This window comes from Gobio gobio (assembly GCF_949357685.1).
Source record: "Gobio gobio genome assembly, chromosome: 14".
In the NCBI taxonomy this organism is placed as follows: Eukaryota; Metazoa; Chordata; class Actinopteri; order Cypriniformes; family Gobionidae; genus Gobio; species Gobio gobio.
Window position 1 is genome coordinate 5,920,262 of NC_137107.1, and position 16,573 is coordinate 5,936,834.

A 16,573-nucleotide genomic window follows, 5' to 3' on the forward strand; every position below is an offset into this window, starting at 1 on the left:
ATGAATAAAATCAGTCAAATGCAAAATCAGAGTACTCAAACCTCAAATATATAAATGTTAAATAGAACAAATATTTTTATGCATTTAATCTACCTTTATTGACCAATGTCGTGCTGCTGACCTTTGATGATTCAGTTAAGCCATGAGCAAAAATTACTAGATTTTTTGTTTTTATTGGTAAAACGTTTTTCTCCTGCGTCCTATTCTTCCATTATCCAGAATGGCAGCACATTTATACCTCAGCCTGAGGCCTATTATTTAAATTTTGGTATGAAGAGGTCTTTACATTAGCACAAAAAAGGACTTATTTTGCTATTAAAAAACAAAACTAAAAAGCAAGCCCAGCCCAGGTGAGAAAAAGTAACGCAAAAGTAACGTAACGCATTACTTTTCTTAAAAAGTAACTAAGTAACTCAATTAGTTACTTTTTAAGGGAGTAACGCAATATTGTAATGCATTACTTTTCAAAGTAACTTTCCCCAACACTGATTATAATGTTGTATATAATAATAAAGACACAGCCACTTGATTGAGCGATTTATTTGTGATGGAATAATTACTTTATAATTTTATTGGCGGTTTACACACATGTTGTACAGTTACTCTGCGCCGTGCATTCATTTGAGTGATCACGGATATTATGGGATGGCTTGATGCAGCGCAAGAGATGCAGATAATTTGATCTTGACCCTTAAGAAACTTTAATACTGTCACGTTACAAATCTGCTCCAAATTGAATTAAAAATTAAATTACAACATTGAAATAAAAATGTCAAGGGTGTACAAAAACTGTATAAAATCGTGAATATAAATAATTGGTAATCATGTTAAAAAAACAAAAAACATTTATCATTTATCTATTATAACTTTTATGTTGGTTTGGTGGTTTGGCTGTTTCCTTATAAAGGTCCAGAAATTCGTGGGGTTTTTATTGTATAATTTGTCAAGTTTTCTGCCAGGTGGCTTTTTTAATTATATGATGTCATTACGTTGCTGTCTTGACGCCAGCCAATCGCTGCATTGCTGATCATGGTTTCGAGTATCGATGCATCTGCCCTCTTCAGGGAACACAAGAACGCGCAGTGATCTTAGATCATTTGATCCAGATATTTTAATCCAATCCGCAAATTCGTTTGAAGAACCAAATAAATCAGAGATCAGTGATCACGATTAAAAGATCTGGGATCTGTCAAATCATCTCAGATGTAATAAGCAACGTACGAAGAACGGGCCCCTGTACCATGAAGATACTTTAACAAACTCAGGGTTACAGGATTATTTTCTTTAGGCTTTGTTGGTCCCATGATGCTGATCATCAGCTTTCTCTGTCAACTCAGGCTTTGATCCTGAGTCCTGGAGTTTAGCTGTGACATCAGCAGTGAACAGCCAATCACAGGCTGTGGATCAGAGAAACTGAGATTCCCTTCTCGTGAGAGAAGCAGCTAGATTCACTTCTCTCTTCTGCAGAATATTACATGATTGAAAAATATTAAGAATTTAAACAAATTTACACAGCAAGAAGAAAAGAGCTGTCTATGAAAGAGGACAAGAAAAATATTATATGTCAATGCAAGTAAAAGTTATGAAGTTAGTTTAGTTGATATGGAGAGAATTGAACATGTAAGCTCACATGTTGTCATTTTTATATCTTATTTATTTTGTATGACCTTTATATAGGCTATTTATATTAATTTTAACTAAGTGCCTATTAATGATTGATTAACTCAAATGATACATGTGTAATTGACTAAGGGTATAATAATTACATAAATGATATCTAAATCATTCAAAATGATTATTATTATAAATAAGCATTGTTAAAAGCCAGACGATTTAGTCTTTAAAAACCATTTGCTATGTAGTGACCTTTCATTTGGAGTAGAAAAAGGGGGAGTGACTTAATTCCATCAGAGGCGTGTCACTTTGCTCACAGCTGATTGGTCTAATTTCAGTTTGATCTCTTATACAGAACATAACCTGCCCTAGAGCAGGTTAGCCGTGGAGCATAAGTTACTATAGAGATGAACACGGCTGAGAGCCAAACCACTTAATGGTACCTAAAACCCAGGATTGGCACAAACTAAGCTTAAACATATCTGGCTAGCCAGCTAAACCGGCTTCATGGTACAGGCCTCAGGATGTAAAGAGAGTTTAAACAAATATATCAAAACAGATTTATGAAAAACATTGTCTACCCTAAAGGACAACTCCGGTGAAAAATGAACCTAGGGGTACTTAACCCTCAGATAAAACTCTTAACATTCGATTTTCATGAAAACGTATCCCAGAGAACAATCTACTCGGTAACCATGTGTTAATTACCCCTAGCTTCATTTTTCACTGGAGTTGTCCTTTAAAATGGCCGACTCCCTGGTCACTGAACACAGGATCTGATTGAGACGCACCCATAATGCAGCCATTTGAGATGCATTTGGCAAAGTAGTAATTTTCAATCCTGTTTTTTTGTATATCTCCCTTATTTAACACATCTGATTCAGATCATCAGCTCGTTATCAGGAAGCTTCATGAGCTGAATTGAGTTTGTCACTAAATCAGGTATTCCCTATGTGTTTGGTCTCCATGAGGAAAACCGCTTATAAAACATATTAAGTTATTTTTTTTTTTAATGTAAAAATGCAAAAAGTTTAGGGTTATGGGACAGAATATACAGTTTGTACAGTATAAAAATCATGTCTATGGAAAGTCCCCATTAAACATGAAAACACAACATGATTTGTTTCCTCTCTGCTCTTTAAAGGAATAGTTCACCCAAAAATGAAAATTAACCCCTGATTTACTCACCCTCAAGTAGGGATGTCAGTGTCAATTACGGTTAATTGACGTAGGACAACACCGGAAATACCGGTATCACCGACTCGGCTTTTAACCCTCAGAGCCCGACGGCATCGCCCACGACGTCACACGGCACCTCCGATAAATATTTATATTACTTCATGAAACTTTTATCGATTTTCTTACCGTTTTTTCCAGTTTTTTTTAACGAGCTAGCCATCACGGGGGTGTCTTTGGTGTCTTTGTAGCCTTTACAGAAGGTTTTCTATCCAGCCTGGAACATGTGCATCTTTTTGGAGTTGTTCAGCAATAAATCAAAACGCTTCCATCCAAGATTTATCCACGTGATCCACTTCCATAATTTATCATTTTTCCGTCATTTTTGCCGCTAGCTCGATGCTAGCTGCCATTTTGGATGAGGGTTTGACCAATGACAGGCTGATCCGTCATCCACGTTGGTGTGCGTCATTACGCATGAACCACAGCTCTGTTATTGTGGAGAGAGAGACGGACGGCAATAGTGTTGAGAAGAGAGAGAGAGAGACGCGCTGCAGTTTTGAGTAGTTTTGTGGAGAAAGTTTGAGGAGAAGTTCCTGATAGGAACTGTTTTGAGGCTTGGCACCAGTAAATATCCAAAATCCAAAGAGGCCAAAAACGCCTGGACTTTTTTGGGAAAAATGTAAATAGTTTTGGTTCTGTATAAGTTCTCATGTTTATTCCTGAGTTCCAGGACTCCAAAGACTTGAACAAACTGTTTTCCAGAGGAAATATGCTTAGCTTTTATTTATTTGTGTGTGTTTTCAATAAATATTTGAGTGATTCAATTTCCGTTTTATGTTTTCATTTGTCTTTATGGTCCCATACCTTATTTTACATTCAGGTGACATCAATGCAACACAAATATACTGACAGTGCAACTTGTCTTGAAAAAAAAGAGGTGTGTCAATTGTCTGTGCACAAAAGGGTTGATGTTTTACAAGCTTTTTTAGTAAATAAAACCAGGCGGAAAATTAATTGTAAAAATACCCTTAGGTCTTAAAGGGTTAAATCACTAATTTTATCTAACCGAGAGTAACATGCACACGACAACTCAGGCTTTCATAACGCAACTGAAAACTGAACTGAAAACAAGCCAGTGTGCACCCACCGTGAATGACAGCTCGTCTGTAAAGGCGTGTTCTGTATGGCCATGTGTGCGTCTCAATCAGCTCCCTAGTTCAGTAGTCAGGGCACTGATCAGGCATTGACTTATGTCCTGCCCATTGACTTATGTCCTGCCCATTGACTTATGTCCTGCCCATTGACTTATGTCCTGCCCATTGACTTATGTCCTGATCAGTGCCCTGACTACTGAACTAGGGAGCTGATTGAGACACACCCATGAATGAATGACAGATCGTCCGTAAATGTGCGCTCTGTGCGGCCATGCACATTTTACTTTCGGTTTAGAATTAGCGCCAATTGGGCTGCAGGTTGTTTGAATTGTGGGTTCATTAGCCCAGTGTTTCCCAACCTTTTTTCAGTCATGGCACCCTTTGAAAATGTTCTCCATTTTGTGGCACCTTCTCGCATACGTTACGCTAGGGGTGTAACGGTACAGATTGCTCACGGTTCGGTTTGTATCACGGTTTTAGGTTCACGGTTTCGGTACGGTTCAGTATTTGCTGTTCAGGGGAAAAAAGGATTAAACTGTCAAATAAAAATAAAGAAAATAATAAGAACAAATAATTTAAATACAAGCAGCAGCACAAATAAATACTATTGAGCAAAGATAGGCCTACTAATAAAAAAATCTATGCTTTTCAGGTACGTCTAACATTACTTTTCAGGTACAGAAATTGATCAAATGTAAAATAACATTGCATATTTGACTGTATAAATTAAAGATTAATCCTATTAAACTTACAAAAGCTATTCAATCAAGAGCAGTGAGTGATGTCCTTGTCTTTTGTTGTTTGACATTTAACAGACAGCAGTAAAGGCTACTGCCCCTTTAAGACCTAATGCTCGGATATGCGTCATCTTTCTCGACTGTATAAAGTTTACTTAAGGCATATACATACTATGTCTGCTAGAATACTCATCAAGATGTCGAGTATGTTGACATGTTGACATACTTTTTGTGTGAGTTCGTCCATTCAAGAGCAAGACTTGAAAGAGAACTCAATATTTGCGCGCTGTGAGACGTGTGTGCGCTTTCAGATGAGAGCACAGAGACAAATGTTCTCACAGCACACGCAAAATACTGCATTAGCCTATAATTTTTAATGAAAAACACAACAACAAACAAATGACAAACTCCCTTAAATAGGCGTTTTTACGTTTCGCTTTGAAACCAAATCTTCCGCGATCATCTCAGTCAGCTCCTCACTCTCTGATGAATGACTCCTGTCGAGACTCACGGTCGGATCGGGCTTTAGTAAGCAGACACGTTCAGTTTTTATTTGTATTGTCTGTTCTCTAACTGAACTAAATTATTTTATTACTATAAAAAAATCTAGACGCCGGCGCCACGGTGGGCAAGTGATGTAACCGGTGTTGAGTCTGAACACCAGCAACACCGACTATCGTAGCAAGCCTACCCTCAAGTCATCCGAGGTGTATATGACATTCTTCTTTCAGACGAATAAAATCTGAGTAATATTACAAAAGTCCAGGCTAATCCAAGCATTATTATAGCAGTAATAGTTGCTCTATTTTTGAAGTCCATAAAAAATACATCTGTCCGTCGAATAACTGCTCCACGCGGCTCTGGGGTGTTAATAAAGGCCTTCTGAAGCGAATCAATGCGTTTGAGTAAGAAAAATATCCATATTTAAAACTTTATCAAGTAAAGTTCCAGCCGATCGCCTTCCATGGAAAAGTGTTGAAAGAGCCATTACGCAATTCAAGATGCGTACGTGAAGTCATGACGAGCGGACCTGGTCGTGTTAGTCTTTCAATCGGCAGAGGACCTTTCAACACTTTTTCCATAAATTGAACACAGAAGGCGGTCGGCTTAAGCACAATATTTTGCCGAATCCGAAACCGAATCCTGGATTCGGTGCATCCCTAAAAGATTTATATACTTTTTAACCACAAATGTTTGTCTTGCACTGCTGTGCGATGCACCACGTAATCACGATGGAAAGGTCACGCATGACATAGGCAGAAGTACCGCGGTAGGGCAAAAAACTCTCCAACTTCAAAATCGTCCGACATCTTTTTTGTGAAGGCCGTTGTGTCTTTGCAAGTTTGCTTTGTAAACACTTGATCGTAGCCTAGAAATCTAGACGCACCCTAGCAGCAGCAAATATAATTTGCAGTCAGGGCGTCTAGCAACTCTCCATTGGTTTGCAAGCTGGAAAAACCAAACTCTGGTCAGGCCAATCACATCGTGTATAGAGCTGGTGGGCGGGCTTAACATAATGACGGCAGAGTTGCTGCGGTTCCGCGTGCTACTCGTAAACAAAGAAGCTGGCGAACAGCGAACTTTCGAATCGGCTTTGGCCGTGACTCTGGAAGACTTGGAGTTAAGCTTTTTCTTTGAGGAAAGAACAAAGAACGGCACTGAAGTAGGGCTGTAACGATTTGACCAAAAATAAAAACCTTTTTACCTCGATTAAGATTAATGAATGATTATTTTGCTTCTTTTTTTTTTTTTGCTTTCCATTTTTTGCCCTCATAAGGTTTTTGAGTAAGTTCCTGATAATGTTTTTACTGTAAATATATTAAAGGTGGAATTTTTTTTTCCTAATGAAAAAGTGCATTTCAGCAGTTATTGTCTACGGGGCAGATTTCTGCTTATTGTACATCAGATACAGATACATTAGCACAGTAGGCCTATATTACATTTATTTGAATGCATTAATGAGAGAGTGATTATGTGTGAATTACTCATACCGTCTCTATTCATTATTAAGCTGTGGTTTGTACTTACTGCAAAGGTATTAAAATGTATGCCTATAACGGTTGAGTTTCTGAGCTACTTTAGTGACTTTACTTTAGTCACAGGACAGTTTCTGCGCTGCTCTCTGCGCGCGATCTTCACGTGATGTGCGAGCTTCTGTCTGAGTGCTCGTTTGTCACAATATATCAGGCATTAGTTCAACATAATACACATCTGATGGTCTAAAATCGCTCCAAAGTTCAAACTGGAAGTCCTTAAAACATACAAATGACAAAGCTTTGTGAGGACGCAGGTGAAAGAGGTCTGCCTGTTCTGAGTTTTGCCGACCGGATACGGTGAAAATTTAATCTATCAACTAGCTCCGCTTCACCTTCTTCGTTGCTCTGGTTGGTTGTAGCGCTATCCTATTGCGTGCAGAGGGAATCTGAAAGACAACCGTTTATCCCGGCCCTCAGATTGAGCCCTGCCAATGGTGAGTTCCCAGACCCAACATCTTGATGTGGCTCTGGCTTGTCAGGCTACTTGATCGGTACTTTCGCCTACGTCACGCGTGACCTTTCAACATGATTACGTAATGCGTGGCGCAGCGCAGAGCAGCGCAAGATAAACATTTCTGGTTAAAAAGAAAATGACAGATGGTTTGGCTAGATCAGACATCTGGGATCGTGTAGAGCTCTTTGAAACTGCAATTTGGACCTTCAACCCGTTGGTCCCCATTGAAGTCCATTATATGGAGAAAAATCCTGGAATGTTTTCCTCAAAAATCTTCCACCTCCCCAGGTCAGGCCGTCCCTATGAACTGGACCACCAGACAAGCAGGAGAGCAATTAAACATGTGACTTTATGCCTTTATGGCAGGTCAATGTTTGCATGTGACCACAATATTTGAAGTGCTCCGGAAATCTGAACTCTCTGTGAGAGTGGCAAAAAAAGTCTTGTTTTAGGTTGGATAGAGGGAAAAACACTAAAGCAGCCATACAGTGACTTAAGGACAAGTTGTCTCTTGTCCAAGCATCTGCACCTATAGAGATGATCATTGGTGTTTAGCACCATCACCTGACCTCGTTCAATTCTGGCTTAATATTTCACCACGGCTGTTTCTTGTGACTTCTACCTCTGTAAAATTGTATTGGCAACAACTAGGTCACAATGATAAACGACTCATCATTTCAAGGTAATGTCATCGCTAAATTTGACTAATTTGGACAGTCATGCTAAAAGAGTGTTGTTTTAATAATAATAAGGGGAATTTAATGTTTTGTGTTGGGAAAAATGTAAATGTATTGTATGATAACAACTGCAATCTTGTATTATTCCTGACCATGTTTTGATGTAAAGTAAACCTTTCCATTCAATTTACTTTTAGGTTTATGTTCTGTTTTGATTAACTTTTAGTTTGTATCACAAGGTTTCACCAGAAATCGCCCCCTATACCCTCATTCACTATTCCCTACATTACTCCACTGATATAGCTTGAGGGAGTGAATGAAACGAGTGAGTGATTTTGGGCACTGGATGTGCCACTTTTGCTTGATGTTTAATAATCATGAACTTAACAAACTGGCCGCTCCAGTAGTCATGAAGAGATTTATCTTGAGCTCTGTCATGGAAACTAGCATGTGTGAACCTTCATTAAACTATTTATTAATCAATGTAAAGGAATTTGCACCTGTATGATATTACACTGTAGCCACATTGGTTTGGAAAATGGATGAATGATTGGATTGATTCATTCGGCGTGTGACTCTCACAGTGCATTATGGGTATTCTCTAGCCGTTGAGCGTACATTGGTTGTACACTCGTTATTGCGGTGCATTGTGGGATTGAATGAGTGCACTCGATAACGTCCACTATGGTTTCGGACACCACTACAAATGGCGGTGCCATCAAATAGTGCCCTATTTAAGGGTATAGGGAGCGATTTCGGACACAACCCCAGTGTTCCTGTTTACTTTGTTCCCTATGATCCTGCTTCTTATCTGTCTCACTGATTGTCAGTGTTGGGCAAGTTACTGAAAATTTGTAATTAGTTACAGTTACTAGTTACTTCTTTTAAAAGTAATTCAATTACTTTACCAATTACTGAATATCAAAAGTAGTGAGGTTACAAGGGAAAGTAACTTTTAAGTTACTTTTATGTCTGCTTTTTAAATGTAAATATGAACAGTACTGACCAGTCAAACATAATTTTTAGGCCTATTTGTAATCAACAGGGCAAAAGGCCTTCAAATCAAGCAGTAGTGCAGTGTTTAGTGTCCAGCGTTCCCTCGGCGCAGCTGGGAGAGTATACTGGGAGAGTTATGGCCTTTTTACACCTGTTCACTTCATTCGTTTTCTCTGACCAGATATCTATCCGATTGTGAAAAGACCAGACCAGTAAATGCCTTCCGAGATTCTTTCGAGACGGATTTAAATCCGATTACTCAAACAAACCAATTCAGAAGGTGCAACACGCGTCTCCGCAAATGATTAAAGCAAGCCAACACGCAAACTGCCGGTAGTGAAACTGAAAGTAGGCTAAGTCTTAGATGCTCAAAAACACAATCATCTTCATTAAAACTAAAGAGACTAAATGATCTTAGCAGTGCTTGGTTCGCTGTCTCTCATATTGCAGTCTTTGATCTTTTAACTGATACATAAAATGCAGCTCATATCTTGTGCTTTCGTTGACGTGAACTCTGTTTAATGTGCATATTGTGCTGGAATTGAAGATCGGATTTATATTCATTTTGTGGAGAGGTGTATGGCAAGACAACCAGCATGTTTTTATTTTTTTAGATTGTGTAGCCCGTTTCATTTGCAGGAGGCTACGCCTAACCTCAACTTATAAAAAATGCCTTTTTACTGTGGTGATGGTGGTGGGGATAGTAGCTTAAACTAACATTGTGATGCTTGAAGTGTTTGATATCTATGGATTTTATTATAGGCAAGACAAGTCAAGTGTTGATTTGAGAGGCTAAAGCGTTGGGTTAACTCGCTGTCAGCCGCTGGCCGCTTGGTCATCTCTTTAAAAAAACAAAAACTTTAACTTAACAAAAAAAAATGCTCCAAACATTTTTCTAAATTAACTTGATAAAAAAACGAACTGAAATATAGCTACTTTGACATTAAAAACAAAAATTAACTATTTTAATGGCTGCAACAATGTGTAATAGGGAGGATAAAAAAGAAAAAGAAACAACACGGGCCAGGCTAGGGCCTAGATCTGAGCTTCTTGTCTGCAAGCGTTCATTTTTCACAAAAGAAAGTAACGTGAGAAACGAACTCATTTAAATTTCAGTAATTGTAATTGCGCCTGTCGATTGCGTCATATCTGCGTCACTCTCGGTTTTATTCTGCAGAAACGCTTTCCTCTCGCTGCAGTGTGAACAAGTGTCATAGCAGAGTAACGCCATCCCATCATCAACACACTCAGATGTGTGTAATATGATCAGCAGATCTGCGTTACCTCACACTCATGAGCGGAGGAGCGGAAGTGGCGACTGTGGCATAATAAAAGTCCCGCCGCTCGCGAGGCGTGTGTTGCATTCATCTCATTAACAATCGCTCCAGCGGTTCCTCAGCTCCACAACACTCGCTCCTGCTCTGCTTCACTACAGTAACGTTAATAATCACAACAACATGATTTCTGCCTGAGTCCTATCCCGATTCTTTCCCACCGGCTGTGAGCTGAAGACCACATGACCCAAGATTCTGCGCTCAAACGTGCCGTCATCAAACTACGCCTTTGTTTTGAACAGGAAAAGTTGCATTGTGCACCTTTAAGGTGACTGTTTACATTTCAAACTATTATAGGGATACAAAAAAGTAATTATTTTGAAAGGGGTGGTGACTTTCTGAACCCACTTTATATAATATATTATTGTTTTCATGTTCAATTTAAGGAAAAATTTATATTTTAAGAATAATGTATTCTGGGTCAACACGGAAGATGACTAATACTAGTATAAACATGATATCTTGTTGCAAAACACATAACAAAACAGTACCTTCAGAGTTCATCTGTGCATCCTCCTGAACATCTGGACAAGGCAACTGGCCAACACCATCACTGTAAGATATTCAAGTATAGTGAGTGTCTTGACTTTACAAAAAAAAGATGACTTGATATTAGATGGGTGCAATCTGACTCCTGTTTCTTTCCACAGACAAGGCTTAAGCTAGTCTCAAACTAAAATCCATGTTTGAGCTGAAAGCATATCTTAAAGTATGCCATTGTTTTGTCTCAAGATGCACAGCAGTAATGTTTTTTTCTAAGGCACGTTTAAAAAAGGCTAAAGACTAATCCTGCCTTAATCTAAGCCCTGTCTGTGGAACCGGGCCTAAAATAGCTTTCTTTACAGTATAAAAAGGCATAGATCTTTGTTTTGTGATTGAGACTCGAACAGCATTTCTGCTCACCTCTCAGTAGATGCCTGCTGTCCTGCTTTCAGTAAATATCTTGACCGTGGCTTTGGCACCGGTCTGATATCAGGTGGATCAGACACAGACATCTGCAGCAAAGAACAATGCATATCACATGACACACTATGCATGACTATGTTAGAAATGTCAAGAATGCAAACGTCAAGATTAACAAGAATTGTTACACAAGAAACATGACGTATTTAGATGAGAATTATTTCCACTCATTAACAAAAGGTGGAAAACCCTCCAGACGTATTCATTAAAAGTTCACAGCCTAATCCTTTGGCAAAGATTTAGCTGAGTATCTCAATAATTAGCACACACAACTGGAAACCGTCACTCAGTGTTGGATGAGGGCCCATCGTTTTCCTCCATGATGTATCTGCCCTAATTTAAAATGCTAAAAGCATTTGTGCTAATGCACCTTCTACTCTTTACTGCGAGAAACTACACTTTTATTAAAGGAACACGCCGACTTTTTGGGACTTTAGCTTATTCACTGTATCCCCCAGAGTTAGATAAGTCCATACATCCCATTCTCATCTCCGTGCGCGCCATAACTCTGTCTGACACACTCACTGCTAGCCTAGCTTAGCACAAAGACTGGAGGTAAATGGCTCCAGCTAGCCTACTGCTCAATAAGTGACTAAATAACGCCAAAATGTTCCTATTTACATGTTATGATGTGTATAGTTACATCGTGTACTAAGACCGATGGAAAATGAAAAGTTGTGGTTTTCTTGGCCAATATAGCTAGGAATTATACTCTCATTCCTGTGTAATAATTGTTTTATTACGCATTATTTTATGTAGCTTTATTTATGAATATCCTGACACTGATATGATATGAATATCCTTATAAACTCAATATGATATATTGAATGATTATTGATATGATATATTGAATGATTATTGAATAGAGATAACTGGTCTTCTACCACTCCCAACCAATTATTTTATGCAGCTTTATTAATGAATATTGTAAGTGTATCAAGGGAATTAGAACTTCTATTTTACATATTATGTGATAATGAGTGGCATATTTTAATATTTCAAGTTATAACAATGCAAAAAGTATGTAATTTAATGATCATGTGGGTGATTCTATAATTGCAGGAACATTTGGTGCACAAAGTCAGTTTTTTCAAAATGTTATATTTTTTATTATTTTAATAATTTGTTACTCATTGTCATGGATCACAAGATGTTACAGGCCACAACAATATAATATTTTGTCTTATGTAGCTGAAAATTATGATTTCTTGTCAAATATTTGATTTGACTTTTCTTTTGGATTTCATGTATTTTATCTATAAAAGTCCTAAATAGTAATTTTCCTAATTCTACAACATTAAATTGTTTAAAAATAACGTTTAATCTTATAAAAATCTCAATAAATCTAAAAAAACGTCAATTCTGTTACCGTGCCATACTATGTATGCCTTCAACTATGTAAGATACAGGAAATGATGTCACTTTCCCTCACTGATAAGATCTGAAAAGGTGTGTGTGATCTCTCTGAGAAAATATTTTAATCTAAAAAGTTATCGCACCAAGAGATATTTTGTAAAAGGTACACAATATCAAAAGGAAAATAAAATGTATCACTGATCACACAGTGGCTGTTTAAAAATCGTGATTTTATTAATGGAGTTTTTGGCTAAAAAGTTTTAAAATGTCAATTCTGTTACCGTCAAACTCTGTTACCAATGTTATTTCTATACACTCTAAAAAAAAAAAAGGTTCTATATTGCACCAAAAATGGTTCTTGGCTCGTAATCATAGGGGAACCTTTTTTAGTGCTATATAGCACCAATTTTGGTGCTTCAGTGGTTCTTCAGCGGTTCTTCAGAGGTTCTTCAGCGGTTCTTCAGAGGTTCTTCACCGGTTCTTTGACTAAGGTGCTATATAGCACCTCTGAAGAACCGCTGAAGAACCACTGAAGCACCAAAATTGGTGCTATATAGCACTAAAAAAGGTTCCCCTATGATTACGAGCCTTTTTTTTTAGAGTGTACATTCCCTAATTTGACAGGAACAGAGTTGGCAAACAATACTATAATACTAGAAATTACTTTTTCATTACAAGTAAAAAATGAAGTAATTATGTTTGGAAAGCACTGAATATGTTGTCAATAAGAAACTGGAAGAAAATACTTTTTTAAATGCAAAATTGATCTCCAATTATAAATGTAAAACCACTTTATTTCAGAACAATTTTGGATATCTGCACCTTAAATTTAGCTGCAAGCAACAATTATCAGGATCCAAGCACAAATCTTCCATATAGTCTTTAAGTGAATAGGTTTATCACTTATGAAACAATAACTGTTGTCTTTACCAGCCTTTCTTGCACTTTCCAAGCACAAAACTTACAGTCATTGTCTGTTTGTCACTGTTAGCGCTTCCTTTTGTTTTGCAATCGTTCTCGTGCATATAAATACATAAGCGGAAATAACGTGGCGATTTATGGGATATCTAAACAGAGCAAGGAATATGGATATAAAACGCTTGTTTATACACGACACCTAAAACTAGTTTATAGAATAATCAATAACACAAAAACATTCTATTAGTCTAATAACTAGACCTTTCCTGTAGTAAACACTGTACTTTAGTACTGTAGGCTACATTTGTTATGAATCTTGGCAGCTTATATTTTACTGTTGCTTGTAAACATATTTTTCAGTGTATGAAAAAAATAATAAAACCTCGACTTACACAAATGTCATATCTATATGAGAGGCTGTAACTTACCTTCGTAATGTTCTTCATGAAGAATGAAGACGTAAGACAGTGTGTTTGTGACTTGACGCGTTTAGTCTTACCGGTTCCTCCACTCAGGCACTCGCGCGCGCGCGCATGATGAGGGTTGGGTTATAATCAGGTGAACTTAAACCCACAAGACAAGAACTGGATGACAGATGGCGCGATAGCCAGAAATGAACGCTGAACTGCTCTCGTATGGACAAAATTGTCATTTTATCTCATTTAAAGGCCACCTGAAGAAAGTGTGTTTCAGTCCATTAACTCTAAATTAAATTATGCAAGAGCGTTTTATAACTAGCCTAATGTTTTTTTTTCTTTTCTTTTTCGCGCTACAACTTATCCCAAATCTGTAACCTAAATTAATGTTCAAAGAGTGGTATTATAACTTAAACCATGGACAGCAGTTTCATTTTTACAGAGAAACAGAGAAACGATACTATCACCATTTTGTAATCACTTTTACAATTGCACTTTATACACACTGTCCAATTTAATGCACGTTTTCTGGGCATAAAAAGAGGTTAGTGTTAAAAATAAGGTAGTATTTTATTTAATTTTTTGTTGTAGAATGTTGATTAGGCTACAATTAAATTATAATGTCGGTTACACTTTATTTTAAAGGTGCTGTATGTAAGTGTTTGACTTTAGCATAAAAGATCATATGTTTGCAGATATTTCACATACTCTCAGAAAAGCAATGCTACATCCAGTTATTCTACTTTGAAATGTGCATTCAGTGTAGGAATGTCTGTTTTTTGTCAAATTACCCAACAGTAGATATAGCTACACCACAGGTTTCCGAACTTTATGATGCAAAGGACCCCCAAATATGATCAGAGGCGGACAGTACTTAAGTATTTTTTCTTTCTACTTCAGTACATTTTTCAAGTATATATTTTATCTGTGTTTTTCTTTGGAAAACTTTTAATTCATTACATTCCAAAGCATAATTTATAATGTCATACTTTTTTACTGCACTACATTTCATAAATAAAAGTTGTTGTTTTTTACTTTAATACTTAATTACATGAAAAATATAGTACTTTATAGTAACATTTTAATTACTTTTACTTGAGTAAAAGTATACGATACTACATTTTTAATGTAATTAAGTATTAAATGATATTCAATATGAAACATAGTGCAGTAAAAAGTGCAATATTATGTTTTGGAAGGTTGTGAAATAAAGGTTTTCCAAAGAAGAACACTGATAAAGTACATATATTGAAATATAAAATTACTTGGAAAGTAAAAATATTTAAGTACTGTCCGCCTCTGAATATGATTAACCTTTTATGAGGGACCCCCGTCCTAAAGTCCATCTATATATTTTTATGTATGAAAAAACATTTAAACTGTAAGATATACACTCACCAAAAGGATTATTAGGAACACCATACTAATACTGTGTTTGACCCCCTTTCGCCTTCAGAACTGCCTTAATTCTACGTGGCATTGATTCAACAAGGTGCTGAAAGCATTCTTTAGAAATATTGGCCCATATTGATAGGAGAGCATCTTGCAGTTGATGGAGATTTGTGGGATGCACATCCAGGGCACGAAGCTCCCGTTCCACCACATCCCAAAGATGCTCTATTGGGTTGAGATCTGGTGACTGTGGGGGCCATTTTAGTCCAGTGAACTCATTGTCATGTTCAAGAAACCAATTTGAAATTATTCGAGCTTTGTGACATGGTGCATTATCCTGCTGGAAGTAGCCATCAGAGGATGGGGACATGGTGGTCATGGTCAGAAGCAATGCTCAAGTAGGCCGTGGCATTTAAACGATGCCCAATTGGCACTAAGGGGCCTAAAGTGTGCCAAGAAAACATCCCCCACACCATTACACCACCACCACCAGCCTGCACAGTGGTAACAAGGCATGATGGATCCATGTTCTCATTCTGTTTACGCCAAATTCTGACTCTACCATCTGAATGTCTCAACAGAAATCGAGACTCATCAGACCAGGCAACATTTTTCCAGTCTTCAACTGTCCAATTTTGGTGAGCTTGTGCAAATTGTCGCCTCTTTTTCCTATTTGTAGTGGAGATGAGATGAATGACAAAAGTCAAATGTTTAATTTTTAGGTTGGTCTGCTTCAGTGGTCTAACAGCGCTCGTCACTGTCAGAATGGGTGAGACGGCCAATCAGATTAAAGAAGGTGGGGCTTACTGTTAGTGCGAATTCCAACGTGACACTATTTACAGCAATCAAAGAGTGCATTTAGACAGGGTCCCTACGCACTGTTCACTGCTCCCTACTCCCTGAGCACGGTATATCATCAGCTGAAGTGGACTTCGCTGACAGTAATCGCTCATTTGGAACGCCCTGCAACGTCATCAAAGAAAGGCAACGACGGGTGCAGATTATGAAATAGCCTAACATAAATTAATATTGTAATTTACTTTACTTTCAAATTTAAAACCATATAGGCCTAATAAGCATATACATTTACAAAGCACACAGTATAGGCTATCTAAACATATAATCAAAACATTGTCCATTAGTTTTATTAGTTTACTTATAACCTGTATGACTATGAACAGATTTGAAGCTGTACCTGTCATTCAATATGAAAATACTTTGATTTGGTTAACTATGTAGGCTATTCTTAATGGTCTTTGTAGTGGTCTCATCTCGTGCGCTTTCTTTCACTAGTGCAGCTGCACAGTAAACATTCCTGAGGTAAATAAAGTAAAATATAAAACATGA

The 16,573-nt window shown here is 37.5% G+C and overlaps 1 protein-coding gene across 2 annotated transcripts in view; it reads right to left on the reverse strand.

Moving 5' to 3' along the window:
• LOC307137538 (arf-GAP with Rho-GAP domain, ANK repeat and PH domain-containing protein 1) overlaps window positions 1–13,933 on the reverse strand; it is a 48,774-nt gene extending 34,841 nt beyond the window's left edge. For both annotated transcript variants that reach the window (XM_079835248.1, XM_079835247.1), the window contains exons 1-3: window positions 13,847–13,933; window positions 11,085–11,176; window positions 10,673–10,734 (exon numbers count right to left, since the gene is read on the reverse strand). In XM_079835248.1, the coding sequence (XP_079691374.1) occupies window positions 10,673–10,734; window positions 11,085–11,176; window positions 13,847–13,864 (172 nt within the window). In that variant the 5' untranslated portion in view covers window positions 13,865–13,933. The remainder of the gene's footprint in view (window positions 1–10,672; window positions 10,735–11,084; window positions 11,177–13,846) is intronic.
• Between the last annotated feature and the right edge of the window lie 2,640 nt (window positions 13,934–16,573).